Below are 18,303 nucleotides of genomic sequence, written 5' to 3'. Positions count from 1 at the left end.
GCGTATTGCAAAAATATGGTTTAAAACTGGATAAAAAGTAAATTTATGAAATGTTTCATATTAAGTCTAACTGATTTCTTCAAAAGTACTGTAGTTTCTAGCAAATGTGTGTAAATGGTGCATTTGTTTATTATTCTTAAATTTGGTATCATATAAGATTAGAAATACATTAATAATTATGAAAGAATTATGGTCTGAAGTTGTCTTTTTCAACTTTATTTATTTAATTACTATTTTTCACACAGCACAGTAACTCATAAACTAAATGTCTGATTGCAAAATAAAACAAATCAGTGATTACAGGTGTGTGTACGTTTGACAGATACAAGTCAACCACATTTTAACCTAAAACAACCATTTGTATACCATGTAAAATATACAATATATAAGGTGGAAATTCACTTCTAACACAGATAATATTAAATAACAACAAATAATGGAAATCCACTTTAGTTCCCTTCAATAAGAGACAAAGGTGATGGAATTCATACACAATTCAAACAATATTACAACACAGATTATATTAAATAACAACCAACACAGATCTACAATTTACATCCAACAACCTATCACATATGTCACATAATGTGTACACAAAACACTTCATATTCTGCCTACTTCTTTCCTTGATATTAGCAGTGAACACACACCTATTCTATGTTTTCAACCCAGTGCTGCATAAATAGCAAAAGCAAAAGCTGTTAAAGGATATCAAAGGTCCGTCTTCATTGCATCTACATTCTCCTCTTCTTTGTGGAAGATTTTATTGTCCTTATTCTTTATCCAGGAAATTTTAAAATCTCTTTTAATCCCCTTCTCTTTCAGACTCTCCTCCACCTGGAAAACAAAAATGTGTGCCAATAATGATTATTACGAACCTTTACTGCCTTGAATGTCTCTGACTGAAGTTTTTACTGTAGTTTACTGTAGTGCTACAAAGGTGCCCTGGCCTACAAACCTTGTTCTCCAGATTGAAGAAAACATGTTTGTTTTTTACTGAACCCCCCAAATGTATGATTTTTTAAATGATTTTAATATTTGTTTTTAGTCAAAAATATTAGGATAAAAATTCCCCCAATAATTGTGGATAATGGGGTGACTGGACCTGGACCACATCCCAGATGATCTCCTTCTTTCTTTCATTTCCTAACTTGCATACTCAAGATATATTTGCATGGGAGGAGAGATCATGCCTAAACCAGAATTAACATTTTCTGAACATGCAAATAAACCTGCTAACAGAGTAATGGGAGCCACCCTATCAACCTTCTTCTTCTTCTTCTTCTCCTCCTCCTGTTTGTATTGAAATATAAAGTTATCTATATCTCCATTTGCTAGGTGTCATCCCCCCCTCTCTCTACCCCCTTTTCCTGTCTATCTTAATCTATTTCCCCCCCTTCCTATATGGCAGAACTTTAAAAATCCTTATCTCAGTCTCAGTTTTACAGCCCGTCTTTCCAGATTTTTAAAAATGTTGTATCACCTTACACTAACAGGTCATTTTCATATACTCAAATGAAATTAATCATTAAAATGTACATACTTGCATATATATAAATAATTGAGAAACAAATATAACCCCCTAAACCAACACCTGTGATGGCAGTTACCTGATTCAAGATAGCCTCCGTCACAGCAGGGTCATTCAGGTCGATTGTGGTTTTCAGTGCTGTCAGCTTAACTTTTAACACCTGTGTCTTATCTGGTAATGAGGTATAAATATAGATAAAGTGAAGAATAGATTAGAATGTGTTCAGAAATATGATGCCACATAATAAACATGACGCAGTGTAGAGTTGAACATAACTCACTGTTGTGGCAGATGAAATGTAATTTTTCGTCACAGTGGTTTTCCACCCACTTTCCATGGTGAATAGCATTAATCACACTGGTAGCACATGTGTCAGTTGGACTCACCGGGTGTCCATCTGCCCAGTTTTCAAAATTGGGTTTAGTTTTATCTGACCACCAATGCCAGACAATGCGGTGCAGGCCGATAAAAACAAACTTGTCTCTTGGTACCACTTCCTGGATCCTCATATTCTCAGTTTCGTTCCTCACACTGGCTAGGTCTGTGTGATGATTCCTGCAGTATTGCCGAGCACCCCACCAATTGAACACTTTGTTTATATAGATGTATTTTCCACTGGAAGTAGATTCTGAGCCTGAAAGAATTTTTAAAGTTTGTAAAATACTTTATTACTTTATTTCACTGCTGCAGATAACAATTATTTTAATATTATATATTATATATTATATAATATAGTTATTTTCTTGATTAATCAATTAATAGTTTGGCCAGAAAAAAAACAACAACCTCCATCGCGTTATCTCAGAGACAAGCATCAAGTTTTAACATTTGAAATGCATTTTTGCTTAATAAAACAGTACTCACAATTAATTGATTATCAAAGTTGCCAGTTACTTTTCAAATGATTCAGTTCAGTGGAAAATGTATTTTAAAAAGTAAATATTAACACAGTTTAGAAAACGTAATATTTGGACTTAAGACGTTTTGTCTGTTGTCTCTGTATATATCGGCTTTGTAGTCATTGTTACCATGTGGATCAATGTCACACAATTATATGACTGGCTGCTAAAACTCTTCTCATTGGCAATGGCAAGAGCCTTCTATTTTTCTTGACTTGGACTTAAACCTCTTTGGATTTGTCTTGGACTCGACAAAGGTGGTCTTGACTACAGCACTGGCTGTAAATAACACCAAAGCAAATAACTTATTACTCACCAGGACGATTTTTGTCATAGCAGACAAAGGTGAAAACATCTTCACAGAAACAATCATTCCAGACACCGTTACTGAAAACAGTGCACAACCATTTTTGTTTTTTCATGTTATCTGGTTCGCTATTGTTCCACTTTCTAAAGTTTTTCTCTCCCTGTCCGTAGAAGCCAGACTCTGACAGAGACCAGCCCCAGCTAAAGGGTTTGTCAGTCAAGCCTATCCACACTTTCCCTTCATAACCACTGCCTGCAGCTGAGATCAGCCGCTCCATATCCTCCATGTTGTCTATGGTGGCCAGGTCTTTGTAATTTTCTTTGCAGTACTGTCTGGCTTCAAGCCAAGTCTTTGGTTCATCAATTAAGTAGTAATTATGAAGGCATGAGCACATCCCTGTAAAGAAAGGGACATTTGTCAAATCACTGTTGAAAAATAAATCTGTTGGTTTGGAAAAGAAGATGGTTGTGTTAAAATAAGCCTTTAAGATAAATTAGGTGTTTGTTTTTATAAAAAAGAAAGTAATTACAGTAAAACAGACTGTAATGAACTTAATGTAATGCCAGCAGCACAAAATATACTTTGGTGATCACCTGACATCACTTGCGAAACATCAGCATGTCATTGTAAGTTTGCAGAACCACTACCATTTTTATTTTCAGTCTAAAATAATATATACGACATAAACATACATACGCATCCAGACTGACCTGATAAAAGGAGAATACACAACATGGTCCTTCTAATACCTGAGGATGACAAACATTCTTCAAAAAAACTGTAAAATGAATAATTAAGTATACAGAAAACTTGTTTACAATGTCTCATAAACTCTATGAAGTTTTCCATTAATAAATAATGTGAAGATTGTGCTCTTCATTTATTTATGAAGCAACAAAAGCCGAATTCATGATGATCAGGTAAGCCCACTGGACTTTAGTGAGCTTTCTTGGGAAATTATATATGGAAACTCAATATGAAACACAAAATGAGACCCAGCAACGGGAAATCAGGGATTGTGTCTCATAGACACCTCGCTCCATCACAACTTCCCAGATCAAGTTATTGCACTTGACCGGGGGACCATGTTCTGCGCTTAGAGAGACATTTCATAGATACATTTCACTGTGCAACCCTGTGTTGTTAAATGACAAATAATTGACTTTGTATCCTTAAAATCTCTCTAGGTCGACCAATTATTCCTCCAGTTGAGCTAACTTAGAAAATCTAATTTGCAATACTTTTCTGGAAGATATAAAAAAGACTTGTCCTTAAGGTCCAAATCTTTTAAGATATTTCTTACCTGGATGTACGGGAGTGCAGGCTGGTGGCATCTTCATGTTCTTGTCCTATATCTAAATCTCGCTGAATTTTAAACTATTGTCTGGAAAAACGTAGCAAACCTTTTTATCCTACTTCTTTAATCCCTTGATATGCAAAATTCTGACTCTCATCTCCTAACAGCTGTAATATGATCTCTTGCACCTCCTTTTGAGACGCTTCCAGCCTCTTCCAGCCCATCCCAGCATCTCCAACTCCTACAAATCACAGTGAAAACCTAACAGTAAGACTTGAGTTATTTATCAAGGAAAATGAGTCTCTTTCTCAGAACTGAATTTTTTTTAAAAATAAAGACGTAACACAATCTTTTCTACATGGTGCAAGTTTAAATAAGCCATTGAACCACAGTTAAAGGAGCATTTCACCCGTGGAAACATTAATATTTATTGAAAGTGGGTTATATATGTAGTCGAAATGTAACATATATTTTGAATTTGGTGCCTATTTGACCGAGAAAAGACAGAAAGTGACTTTAGGGCGCATTTGTATAAAAGAAAACAACTCCCACAATGCACAGCTCCGCAAGCCACTCCCACTAACACTATCAAGGATTACAACAACGTGAACGTAAACCATTTATTTACAGAAATATATCAACAACAACAAAAAGAAATATGTTAACAATGACAGTTATAGTTCCTCCTGAGCATCCTCAACTCCTTGGTGCCCGCAGTACTGGCCATCTGGAGCTGGATATTTCTGTCGGATTGCCTGCACCACATAAGCGGGTAAAACGACACGATGGCCTCGACCCAATCTCTCGCCTTGCAGGACCCATTCCAGAAAGGCTGTTAGGCGATATTGTCTACAAGACATTGAGCACACAGTTAGCGATGCATGGTCTTTGTGTTTAGCGTGCCACAGTAGTTCGCAATGCAACTGCAAGCTGTTTGTGCAGTAAAGAAGTTAACGTTAGTTCAGTTGGCTGACGTTACGTATTAACCGGGAATAACTTTGTGATAATACTTGAACAAATTGTGTACATACATGCCACGTTGTTATAAGACAGAAAATAGAGACACTCAATTTACAGTCAGACGTCCGTGTGTCCGTAGGCGCACAGCGAGAGCACAGGCACCAGCAGTCCGCCCCAGCTCGAGTCAGTCCGGGCTCCTCGTCCGCGACAGGCAGGTCCTCTGCCTCGGCTGCAGCAGCCTCAGCCGCTGCTCGCTATATTGCGGCTCATAAAGGTAGCCACGAACATCTGATTCGACCATCATACTTTCGAAATTTCTTCCATATTACATTGATTACCATAGTCGTAACGTCTGGCTCGACAGCGCCTCCGCTTAACTTCCAAACAAGAAGACAGTTATATTTTTTAGTTTCTGCAGGTGAAGTCCCACCCACTGATCTGTAATAGGTCTGTAGCATGAGTGAAAAAAAAAAGAGGAAGTAGTGTTTGTAGTCTCACCCCCTCTACAGATATATGAGACTTCCTGCTTCCAATGACGCAAAATGACGATTTTTACATCATTGGAAGCAGGAAGTGCACCACTAAAATCCTTATTTCTCCCCTCTCAGGGAAAGTGAGGGAATGATGCACGACCATTCAAAAATATGACTGGGGTTCTAATGATACAAAGCTTAATGCAAATGGGTGAAGTGTCCCTTTAAGGAGGTTAACTGTGCTTCTCATGCAAGTAAACTGCAGTGTTGGATAAGGTCATGGATGGTTTAGAAAAGGTTTGCTGTGGTCTTGTGTTCAGTGATGCAAAGCAGATGTAAAGCCACACGGCCTCACCTGATGCAAACAGTATGCAAACATGAGGGCATGTGTGTGGCATATATGTTAACCATTGGACTCAAATACCACACCCATGAGGCAAACACACTCCTTCCCTGTTTGAGAGCTACTATAATGTATTCCCATGATCACATATGCACACACACATTCACTGTCCTAGACTATTTAGCATCAGAGATTAAACACATTCTGTTAAATGGACAATTGCCCTCAGCTGGAAGCAAGTTACCCCTAGAGCTACGTAAAAAAAAAACGCAGTTCACCTAGAGAGCCAACAAGTCTGTAGATGATGCAATAAACTTGGACCTGTACTTCATCCTCCAGCATCCAGACTCCCCAGGAACCTATGCCAGGATCTTGTTTGAGGACTTCAGCTCTGCTTTCAACACCATCATCCTAGCTCTGCTACAGGACAGGCTCTCCTAGCTCACTGTGCCTGACTACACCTCCAGATCACAGACTTGCTGTCTGGAAACAGCATGCGAAGATGGGAAAACATGTCTCTGACTCTCAGACAATGAGCACTGGATCCCCCCAAGGCTTCCATTGTTGGAAACATTTGGGATAATGTTAGTACATAACTCAACAAAATATGTAACAAAGATAGTGTTTATAGAAATTTAAATGAGAAAATTTTATATATTTAAGGATAAATATGACCTATAATTGCTTGCGGAAAAACTTGTTTGTGAGGGGAATAAAAAACACCACATTTTGTATAGCTTTACTCTATATAAGACTCCATCCAGTATTCGAGTTCATGTGTACCTGTGAGTTCATGTGTACCTGTTTATATCTATGATCATACATATGTACCACAAATGCAGTGATAACTTATATTTAACTAAAAAATACCCTTTATACCTTTTATGTAAAAAAACTCTGGTCTGACACAGGACTGTTTCATGTTTGGTAAATTTCTGTTTTGCATTTCCTGTAATATTTTGTTTCCATATCATCGTGCTGCATAGTCACATTCCTGCTCATACTTATGAGTTGATAGTAAGAAGAGTTAAATTGTTCAAAAATACTGCACATGTTGTTCAGAACAGGAACCATTTGGAAGAGAAGTGTGGACCAGGAGAACCCTTTTTCCACCAGATTAGCTCTGTTTCTTGAACTGGCTCCGTTCAGGATTCAACCACGATATTCAACAATAAATAGTTTGTGTTAACAGGCACACCACACATCAATGCCAAACAATGCTATGTGGAATTAAAATTACACCTCATTATTCATTACACATTAGCATTTAGGCAGGAAGGCATACGGCTACTGCTACTAAAAGAATGGATAAGAATAATTATATATCCAATACATTATGAATTCATTGTTTAAATTCAATTTCTTTTTAAGACACATACATTTCATCACACAAAACAAACTGGATAAACTGTCATATCCACCTACCTCATATAAAAGAACCTGTTCTAACATCCTTTGCACTCTTGTCTTATTGTCTACACATTATTGTTGTTTTATATCTGTGCACAGTAGTTTATGTTTACCTTGTCGAGCTTTTAGTCCTGTGTATTTTGCTGTATGCGCCTATTCTGTGTGTGTACATTGAGAGCAATGTAAAACTATATTATAACTAGAACTATATTCCTGTTATATGTGTACGCATACCTGCCCAACAAAAGTAATTCTGATTCTGATTCAGCATGAAAGAAATTCTTAGTCATTATGTTGTAGTAGTCATATACACCAGTGTTCCCACTCATTAGAAAAAGAGACATGTCTGTTTGCCTTGTACTTTATTGCCACTGAGTGGAGCAGTAAGGACATTGCAGTTACTTTTACCTCAGTTATGACGTGGGGTTGCCTTCTGCCTTCATCACCTCTTCTCCCTGCATTTCCTGTCTGCAATATAAAACCTAACAGCATATCTTAATAAAAAGAAAATGTGGAGTCACTAATTTCCATGAATGAATTATAAGTATTAGTGATATTCCAGTTTGTTCAATTTACTTATTTTCTTTATATCATTACACAAATGTGCTATAATGCCTCAGATTGTTTAAAATAATGTTTTTGTTTTTCAGTTTATAAATCATCAAATTTCCAAGTATGCATCCAAATAATTCTTAATGATCCCCCAAAGTGGAAAAATGTGATGTTATAAACATAAAATAGGCTTAAGTTAAATATTTTTTAATGCTTATGTTTTTAATTGAGTTTATCAACTTAGATGGTTTAAGGCAATCATTTTCCTTAAACAAACTCATCAGATTTCACAGTGTGTCTATACAACATATGCACTCACATTTCATTACATACATCACTCCAAATTTTATTTGTAATTATGGGACCCTGAATTATTGTTATATTATTAAGAGTATTAAATATTATAATGTTAAAAAGTAGGTTTAGTGTTGTCATGACACAACATAATTCAGACAGTAGGATATTCCGCTTACGTTTTTTTATGTGATTGTCTGACTTACTGGTCAGAGCATCTCCAAAACTACAGCTCTTGTGGGGTGTTCCCAGTCTGCTGTGGTCAGTACCTACCAAAAGTGATCCAAGGAAGGAAAAACTGGAGACAGGCAAAGGCTCATTAATGCACGGTGGGAGAGAAGGCGGACAGTGTGGTCCGATCCAACAAACGAACATAACATTATGAGCACCAGGGTTCCCAGGTAGGCATTGTGTTATGGTTGACTGGTGTATTTTAGAAGCAATGTAGGTGAAAGCTTGTGTCATGTTTAGAGTTAATTTGAAGCATGATAATACTTTTTACTTAATGCTCAATACATGTGCAATAGGAGTTATAACTTTTGACCTTTTCTGCTAGTTATAGGGATAAGTTTATTAACTTTCCTCTGACTACATTATTTTATTTTTAGGTAACTGATAATATTTATAACAACTATTTATTATAGTTTATAATAATATTCATAATTATTCACATGCAGCTGTGGTTCTTTTCTGAACTCATAATTTTTCCCCATCATGTGAGAGCTGATGTAGCTCAGAAAGCTCAACTAGTTCAGTTGGTTAAACCTATATGTAATTTCCGTCACTAGGGGGTCTCTCACATCAAAGTTTGATGACTTGTGAAGTAGCGTGGGATCATGGGAGTTGTTGTCTTCACCACCATTGCCTTTTTTCCCTCATAACTTAAGATCCAGACGTCCGATGATGATGATGGAGTGCATTGTAAAAATGTGGCTTAAACATGGATAAAAAGTCAATTAATGACATATATATAATATACAATATCACCAGCCTTATCCTCAAATCAGTATCTTCTTTTTCAACTTTATTCATTTAATTACTATTTTTCACACAGCACAGTAACTCATAAACTAAATGTCTAATTGCGAAATAAAAACAAATCAATGATTAGAGGTGTGTGTACAGAAAGGACAGATACAAGTCAACCACATTTTAACCTAAAACAACCATGTTGTATAGCATGTAAAATATACAATATATAAGGCTGAAAATTCACTTCTAACACAGATAATATTAAATAACAACAAACAATGGAAATCCACTTCAGTTCCCTTCAATAAGAGACAAAGGTGATGGAATTCATACACAATTCAAACAGTATCATAACACAGATAATATTAAATAACAGCAAACACAGACCTACTATTTATCACATATGTCACATAATGTGTACACAAAAACTTCATATTCAGCCTTCTTCTGTCTATGATAATGGCAGTTAACACACACACACCTATTTTCTAAGATGGTTTCAACCCAGTGCTGCATAAATAGCTAAAGCAGAAGCAAACTACATTAAAGGCCTGTTTCATTACATCTGATTTGATAGAGACAGCTGGAGATCGACAGGAAAGGGGGTTAGAGAAAGAGGGGATGACACACAGCAAAGGACCGCAGGTAGGATTGGAACCATGGCCGCTGTAGCTAACCGGGCGTATTCTCCTCTTCTTGGAAGATTTTATTGTCCTTATTCTTTATCCAGGAAATCTTTAAATCTTTTTTAATCCCCTTCTCTTTCAGACTCTCCTCCACCTGGAAAACAAAAATGTGTGCCAATAATGATTATTACGAACCTTTACTACCTTGAATGTCTCTGACTTAAGATTTTACTGTAGTTTACTGTAGTGCTACAAAGGTGCCCTGGCCTACAAACCTTGTTCTCTAGATTGAAGAAAACATGTTTGTTTTTTACTGAACCCCCAAAATTTATGATTTTTGAGGATTTTAACATTTGTTTTTAGTCAAAACAATTTTGATAAAAATTTATAATTCCCACAATAATTGTGGATAATGGGGTGACTGGACCACATCCCAGATGTTCTCCTTCTTTCTTTCTTTTTCAAACTTGCATACTCAAGATGTATTTGCATGATGGGAGGAGAGATCATGCCTCAACCAGAATTTACATGTTCTGAACATGCAAATAAACCTGTTAACAGGACCAGGAGCAGAGCTGCTGTCTTACACACTTCTCTGCGCTTTCTTTAGAACAGTCACCCACCCAAAACCCCATAGAGACTGTGTCTGTCCCCGACCACCTAAACTATTTAAAGAAATAAAAACAAGAGGAGTTCAACATAAAAATCTAATAAAAATTAAAACCAACTCCTCAGTAGCACAAAATAAGAGAATGAAATGTGGGCTGTTAAATATCAGGTCTCTGTCCTCTAAAGCTGTTCTAGTGAATGAATTAATGTCAGATTATGATATTGATTTACTTTGTCTTACTGAGACCTGGTTGTCCCACGAGGAGTATGTTAGCCTAAATGAATCCACACCCCCAGTCATATTAATACTCACATTCCTCGAGGCACAGGCCGAGGAGGTGGAGTAGCAGCTATATATGATTCGGCGTTTTAATGGACCCTAAACCTAAACTAAATTATAATTCATTTGAAAGCCTTGTTCTTAGTCTTTCTCACCCAAACTGGAAAACACTGCAGCCAGTTCTATTTGTTATAGTGTACCGCGCTCCTGGACCGTACTCTGATTTTATATCTGAATTTTCAGAGTTTCTATCAAGCTTAGTCCTTAAATCAGATAAAGTAATTATTGTAGGTGATTTTAATATTCATGTGGATGTTGACAATGACAGCCTTAGTAATGCATTTATATCATTAATAGACTCAATTGGCTTCTGTCAGAGTGTAAATAAACCAACTCATTGTTTTAATCACACTCTTGACCTTGTTCTATCATATGGCATTGATATTGAACATTTAATAGTCTTCCCACATAATCCTTTCCTATCTGACCATTATTTAGTAACTTTTGAATTCATACTATTAGATTATAAGCCATTAGGCAAAACTTCCTACAGCAGATGTTTATCTGACAGTGCTGTAGCTAAATTTAAGGAGGAGATTCCTTCAGTGTTTAATTCAATGCCATGTCTGAATTTAACAGAGTCCTATAACAACTTTAGTCCCTCTGAAATTGATAATCTTGTCGATAGTGCTACAGGCTCACTCGATCAACATTGGACTCTATCGCTCCTATAAAAAGGAAATTATTAAAACATAGGAGACTAGCACCTTGGTATAACCACCAAACCCGCCAGTTAAAGCAAATAGCTAGGAAATCTGAAAGGAAATGGCGCTCTTCCAAATTATCAGAATATCGCTTAAATTGGCAAGATGATCTTAAGATTTATAGAAAGGCCCTCCGTAATGCCAGAGGAGCCTATTACTCAGCACTAATAGAAGAAAATAAGAACAACCCTAGGTTCCTCTTCAGCACTGTAGCCAGGCTGACAGAGAGTCACAGCTCTATCGAGCCACATATCCCCATAAACTTAAGTAGCAATGACTTCATGAGCTTCTTCTATAATAAAATTATTACTATTAGAGAAAAATTAATCACCAACTGCCATCAACAGTTATCAGTGGCTCTCCAAGTTCAGGGACTTCTGTCAATGTAAACTTAGATGTATATTTAGACTGTTTTTTGCTATCGTCTTCATCAGTTAACTTCAATCATTTCTTCATGAAGCCATCAACCTGTCTGTTAGACCCGATCCCAACTAGGCTGCTTAAGAAGTTGTTCCCTTAATTGGCACTTCTTTACTGGATATGATTAATCTTTCTTTATTATCAGGATATGTACCACAGTCCTTTAAAGTAGCTGTAATTAAACCCCTTCTTAAAAGTCTACTCTTGACCCAGGGGTTTTAGCCAACTATAGACCGATTTCTAACCTCCCGTTCCTCTCTAAGATTCTGGAGAAAGTAGTCGCCAAAGAGTTGTGTGACTTTCTACATAACAATAGTTTATTTGAGGATTTTCAGTCAGGATTTAGAGTTCATCATAGCACAGAGACAGCTCTGGTTAAAGTTAATAATGACCTTCTGACTGCTTCTGACAATGGACTTGTCTCGTACTTGTATTATTAGATCTTAGTGCTGCATTTGACACCATTGACCATGATATTCTTTTACAGAGACTTGAGCATCAAATTGGCATTAAAGGAACTGCCTAACCTGGTTTAAGTCTACTTATCAGATCGTACTCAGTTTGTACATGTTAACGATGAATCCTCCATAAATACTAAAGTTAGTCATGGAGTTCCACAAGGTTCTGTACTTGGACCAATACTATTTACTTTATATATGCTCCCTTTAGGCAACATTATTAGGAATCACTCCATTAACTTTCACTGTTATGCAGATGATACGCAGTTATATCTATCAATCAAACCCAATGAAATTAATCAATTATCTAAATTACAAACATGTCTTAAGGACATAAAATCCTGGATGACCTGCAATTTTCTGATGTTAAACTCGAAAAACGAAATTCTTGTTCTTGGCCCCAAAACCTTAGAGACTCATTGTCTAAGATATAGTCACTCTAGATGGCATTAACTTGGCCTCTAGCACCACTGTCGGATCTTGGAGTTCTCTTTGATCAGGATTTGTCATTTAACTCCCACATAAAGCAGACCTCTAGGACTGCCTTCTTTCATTACGTAATATTAGAAAAATTAGACACATACTATCACAGACAGATGCAGAAAACTAATCCATGCATTTGTTACTTCAAGGCTGGATTACTGCAACTCTTTATTATCAGGTTGCCCCAATAAGTCCATTAAAACGCTCCAATTAATTCAGAACGCTGCGCACAGTACTGACAGGAACTAGAAAGAGATCACATCTCTCCTGTACTAGCTACTCTGCATTGGCTCCCTATAAAATGTAGATTGAATTTAAAATACTCCTCCTCACCTATAAAGCTCTTCATGGTCAGGCCCCTTCATATCTTAAAGGCTCATAGTACCCTATTACCCCACTAGAACACTCGTTCTCTGAATGCTGGGCTACTTGTGGTTCCTATAGTTCTAAAGTAGAACAGGGCCAGAGCCTTCAGTTCAGCTCCCTCCTGTGGAACCAGCTTCCAGTTGTGGTTGGGAGGCAGACACCCTCCCACTTTCGGTAGGCTTAAGACATTCCTCTTTGATAAAGCTTATAGTTAGGGCTGGATCGGTGGTCCTGACCATCCCTTAGTTATGCTGCTATAGGCCTAGACTATCGGGGGTTTCCCATGGTGCACTGAGCTACTCTCTTCCTTTTGCACTTTCTGCCTTTAATGCATGTTACTAACTCCACTTCTCCGGTTCTTGTGTGCTCGGGTTCTCTGGATCCTGGTGGGCCTCCTGCCTGGTCCTGCTTGACTGCCATTGCCATACTTTGTTGTGTCTGTTCTCTCTCTCTCTCTCTCTCTCTCTCTCTCTCTCTCTCTCTCCCCCCCCCCCCCCCCAACAACCACCCCCCCCCCCCCCCAAACCCAAACTCCTCCTTTTTTTTTTTTTTATTTTAAAAATTTTTTTTTCTCCTTTCCCCAAAATTTTTTTTTTTTTTTTTTTTTTTGTCTCTGTAATTAATGTTAAAGAGTTCGGTCTAGGCCTACTCTATTTGAAAAGTGTCCTAATAACTCCTGTTATACTTGGGCTATACAAATAAAATTGAATTGAATTGAAAAGAAAGGGAGGCCCCCCAAAAACCCCCCCCTTTTTTTTCCTGTGTGTATTGAAATATAAAGTTATCTATATCTCCATTTGCTAGGTGTCATCCCCCTCTCTCTCTACCCCCTTTTCCTGTCTATCTTAATCTATTTTCCCCCCTTCCTATATGGCAGAACTTTAAAAATCCTTATCTCAGTCTCAGTTTTACAGCCCGTCTTTCCAGATTTTTAAAAATGTTGTATCACCTTACACTAACAGGTCATTTTCATATACTCAAATGAAATTACTCATTAAAATGTACATACTTGCACACACACATATATATATATATATATATATATATATATATATATATATATATATAATTGAGAAACAAATATAACCCCCTAAACCTACACCCGTGATGGCAGTTACCTGATTCAAGATAGCCTCCGTCACAGCAGGGTTATTCAGGTCGATTGTGGTTTTCAGTGCTGTCAGCTTAACTTTTAACACCTGTGTCTTATCTGGTACTGAAGAAGAAATATAGATAAAGTGAAGAATAGATTAGAATGTGTTCAGAAATATGATGCCACATAATCAACATGACGCAGTGTAGAGTTGAACATAACTCACTGTTGTGGCAGATGAAATGTAATTTTTCGTCACAGTGGTTTTCCACCCACTTTCCATGGTGAATAGCATTAATCACACTGGTAGCACATGTGTCAGTTGGACTCACCGGGTGTCCATCTGCCCAGTTTTCAAAATTGGGTTTAGTTTTATCTGACCACCAATACCAGACAATGCGGTGCAGGCCGATAAAAACGTACTTGTCTCTTGGTACCACTTCCTGGATCCTCATATTCTCAGTTTCGTTCCTCACACTGGCCAGGTCTGTGTGATGATTCCTGCAGTATTGCCGAGCATCCCACCAATTGTACACTTTGTTTATATAGATGTATTTTCCACTGGAAGTAGATTCCGAGCCTGAAAGAATTTTTAAAGTTTGTAAAATACTTTATTACTTTGTTTCACTGCTGCAGATAACAATTATTTTAATTATTGATGAATCTGCCAGTCATTTTCTTGATTAATCAATTAATAGTTTGGCCAGAAAAAAAACAACAACCTCCATCGCATTATCTCAGAGACAAGCATCAAGTTTTAACAGTTACTTAGCCAGTTACTTTTCAAATGATTCAGTTCAGTGGAAAATGTATTTTAAAAAGTAAATATTAACACAGTTTAGAAAACGTAATATTTGGACTTAAGACGTTTTGTCTGTTGTCTCGGTATATATCGGCCTTGTAGTCATTGTTACCATGTGGATCAATGTCACACAATTATATGACTGGCTGCCAAAACTCTTCTCATTGGCAATGGCAAGAGCCTTCTATTTTTCTTGACTTGGACTTAAACCTCTTTGGATTTGTCTTGGACTCGACAAAGGTGGTCTTGACTACAGCACTGGCTGTAAATAACACCAAAGCAAATAACTTATTACTCACCAGAACCATTTTTGTCATAGCAGACAAAGGTGAAAACATCTTCACAGAAACAATCATTCCAGACACTGTTCTTGAGAACAGTGCACAACCATTTTTGTTTTTTCATGTTATCTGGTTCGCCATTGTTCCACTTTCTAAAGTTTTTCTCTCCCTGTCCGTAGAAGCCAGACTCTGACAGAGACCAGCCCCAGCTAAAGGGTTTGTCAGTCAAGCCTATCCACACTTTCCCTTCATAACCACTGCCTGCAGCTGAGATCAGCCGCTCCATATCCTCCATGTTGTCTATGGTGGCCAGGTCTGTGTAATTTTCTTTGCAGTACTGTCTGGCTTCAAGCCAAGTCTTTGGTTCATCAATTAAATAGTAATTATGAAGGCATGAGCACATCCCTGTAAAGAAAGGGACATTTGTCAAATCACTGTTGAAAAATAAATCTGTTGGTTTGGAAAAGAAGATGGTTGTGTTAAAATCAGCCTTTAAGATAAATTAGGTGTTTGTTTTTATAAAAAAGAGAGTAATTACAGTAAAACAGACTGTAATGAACTTAATGTAATGCCAGCAGCACAAAATATACTTTGGTGATCACCTGACATCACTTGTGAAACATCAGCATGTCATTGTAAGTTTGCAGAACCACTACCATTTTTATTTTCAGTCTAAAATAAAATATACGACATAAACATACATACGCATCCAGACTGACCTGATAAAAGGAGAATACACAACATGGTCCTTCTAATACCTGAGGATGACAAACATTCTTCAAAAAAACTGTAAAATGAATAATTAAGTATACAGAAAACTTGTCTACAATGTCTCATAAACTCTATGAAGTTTTCCATTAATCAATAATGTGAAGATTGTGCTCTTCATTTATTTGTGAAGCAGCCAAAGCCGAATTCATGATGATCAGGTAAGCCCACTGGACTTTAGTGAGCTTTCTTGGGAAATTATATATGGAAACTCAATATGAAACACAAAATGAGACCCAGCAACGGGAAATCAGGGATTGTGTCTCATAGACACCTCGCTCCATCACAACTTCTCAGATCAAGCTATAGCATGAAGGGGCTTACATTTTTTAGATACATTTCACTGTGCAACCCTGTGTGACAAATAATTGACTTTGAATCCTTGAAATCTCTCTAGGTCGACCATTCATTCCTTTATTTGAGCTAACTTAGAAAATCTATTTTGCTCTACTTTTCTGGACGATATAAAAAAGACTTGTCTTAACGTCCAAATCTTTTAAGATATTTCCTACCTGGATGTATGGGAGTGCAGGCTGGTGGCATCTTCAAGTTCTTGTCCTTTATCTAAATCTCACTGAATTTTAAACTATCACCTGGACAAACGCAGCAAACCTTTTATCTCAGTTTTCTGGTGCAAAACACTGACTAGCTCATCTCCTAACAACTGTAATATGATCTCTTGCACCTCCTTTTGAGACACTTCCAGCCTCTTACAGCCCATCCCAGCATCACCATCTCCTACAAATTACCTTGAAAACTTAACAGTAAGACCTGTGTTATTTATCAAGGAAAATGAGTCTCTTTCTCAGAACTGAAAAAAACATTTTTAATAAAGACGTAACACAATCTTTTCTACATGGTGCAAGTTTAAATAAGCCATTGAACCACAGTTAAGGAGGTTAACTGTGCTTCTCATGCAAGTAAACTGCAGTGTTGGATAAGGTCATGGATGGTTTAGAAAAGGTTTGCTGTGGTCTTGTGTTCAGTGATGCAAAGCAGATGTAAAGCCGCACAGCCTCACCTGATGCAAACAGTATGCAAAAATGAGAGCATGTGTGGTTCTTTGTTTTGATAAATGAATATACATTTGAAATAAAATGTACACATGCGAGTTTACTACCCTGAAGTCTCTGCTGAGTCTGACAGCCATTCTTTGACATTGCTGTATTATTTTCTAGATAAAGATGGAAATGTGCTAGGTGGTGTTTAGGGTTAACAACCAGCTCTGTAGAACTTTTTCTCTATTTTCTTGGACTCGTTGGTATTTGCATTCAGACTTGTCTCGGACTCTGCCATTGGTCTCGCCAAATATTGATGGTGTGCGAGGGGTGTCTGATCTGAGCAGCAGCGAAATAAATAAAGATAAATGCCATACAGTTTCAGTGGTGGCTCTGCTGATGAATCTGCAGACAGCAGCATGAATGAACTGAAGACAGTGAAAGATAATTATATTTAAAAAGAAAGCAGCAAGATGGTAATGCAGGTGTGTCGCTGTGCTACTGGTTAGATGAGACCAGCTGATGAGAACAGCTGATATCATGGTTGATAGCCCCAGATTATTACAGCAATGAAATTATGCACGAGAGCAGTGAATGCAGGATAGAAAGAGACAATAGCTACAGGCCTATATGCAAAAGTAATGAACTTTCACACAGCTTTATTGTACTTTATGATCTTGTAAAAGGTCCCATCACACATCTGTCACATGATCTTTAATATAGAGCCACCAATTTAAGCCATCGGGTCTGGTTCCAGGCCTTATCTGATATGTAACAACCACTCCTGCTTTAATAAAAAGATTAATTCAATTCTGAAAGAAAAGCCTGATGTGTTCTTTCTCATGGCCTTTTCTTTCAAATGTAATTAAAAAACGGTTTCACATGTTAATAATGCTCTATTCTGAAGCCAAACATGTCACTATAACCATAACTGTGGCATATGTAATGCAAGCTAGACCTGCAGCATTCCTCATGCCAAGCTGGTGTCAGCAGCATATACTTCAGGTGTGTCGTAAGTGGAAAATGTTAACCATTGGACTCAAACACCACACCCATGAGGCAAACACACTTCCCTGTGTGAGAGCTACTATTATGTAGTCCCATGATCACATATGCACACACACATTCACACAAAGTTCGTGCCACAACATGTGAGCATAATACAGTAAGTAACAGTAGGTTGTGCCATAAATGCTGTTTTTTATTTATATTATATGTATTTTAAAAACAGGTAGATAAAGCAGATAGACAGAGAAACCAGTGCTGGGTTCAGGGGAGGGAGGGCCCGGGCTGATGAATAACTGTGTTGACGTTAGA

The 18,303-nt window shown here is 37.3% G+C and overlaps 2 protein-coding genes across 2 annotated transcripts; both read right to left on the bottom strand.

Moving 5' to 3' along the window:
- Nucleotides 1-200: 200 nt before the first annotated feature.
- On the bottom strand, nt 201-4,136 carry LOC127364375 (macrophage mannose receptor 1-like). The gene is made up of 6 exons (XM_051401850.1): nt 4,041-4,136; nt 3,448-3,486; nt 2,747-3,133; nt 1,812-2,165; nt 1,611-1,702; nt 201-837 (listed from the first exon to the last, which is right to left on the bottom strand). The coding sequence occupies exons 1-6, from the start codon at nt 4,075-4,077 to the stop codon at nt 712-714; spliced, it is 1,035 nt and encodes a 344-aa protein (XP_051257810.1). The 5' UTR covers nt 4,078-4,136; the 3' UTR covers nt 201-711.
- A 4,976-nt stretch (nt 4,137-9,112) lies between these two features.
- LOC127364376 (macrophage mannose receptor 1-like) lies at nt 9,113-16,611 on the bottom strand. The gene is made up of 6 exons (XM_051401851.1): nt 16,501-16,611; nt 15,940-15,978; nt 15,239-15,625; nt 14,364-14,717; nt 14,163-14,260; nt 9,113-9,818 (listed from the first exon to the last, which is right to left on the bottom strand). The coding sequence occupies exons 1-6, from the start codon at nt 16,529-16,531 to the stop codon at nt 9,711-9,713; spliced, it is 1,017 nt and encodes a 338-aa protein (XP_051257811.1). The 5' UTR covers nt 16,532-16,611; the 3' UTR covers nt 9,113-9,710.
- Nucleotides 16,612-18,303: the final 1,692 nt, after the last annotated feature.

The sequence above is a fragment of the Dicentrarchus labrax genome, unplaced genomic scaffold (genome assembly GCF_905237075.1).
Source record: "Dicentrarchus labrax unplaced genomic scaffold, dlabrax2021, whole genome shotgun sequence".
NCBI lineage: Eukaryota > Metazoa > Chordata > Actinopteri > Moronidae > Dicentrarchus > Dicentrarchus labrax.
This window is presented reverse-complemented; position numbering and strand designations above follow the sequence as displayed.

Bases quoted from the DNA above. Each gene is read 5' to 3' on its own strand.
- LOC127364375 (XM_051401850.1), bottom strand. From the start codon at position 4,077: ATGAAGATGCCACCAGCCTGCACTCCCGTACATCCAG. The intron at 3,134-3,447 runs GTCAGTCTGGAT...CTTTCTTTACAG, and splicing joins GTGTATTCTCCTTTTATCAG to GGATGTGCTCATGCCTTCAT. The intron at 2,166-2,746 runs GTGAGTAATAAG...AAATTCTTTCAG, and splicing joins CTATGACAAAAATCGTCCTG to GCTCAGAATCTACTTCCAGT.
- LOC127364376 (XM_051401851.1), bottom strand. From the start codon at position 16,531: ATGCCACCAGCCTGCACTCCCATACATCCAG. The intron at 14,261-14,363 runs GTGAGTTATGTT...TTTCTTCTTCAG, and splicing joins ACATTTCATCTGCCACAACA to TACCAGATAAGACACAGGTG. The intron at 9,819-14,162 runs GTAACTGCCATC...TTTGTTTTCCAG, and splicing joins CGGAGGCTATCTTGAATCAG to GTGGAGGAGAGTCTGAAAGA.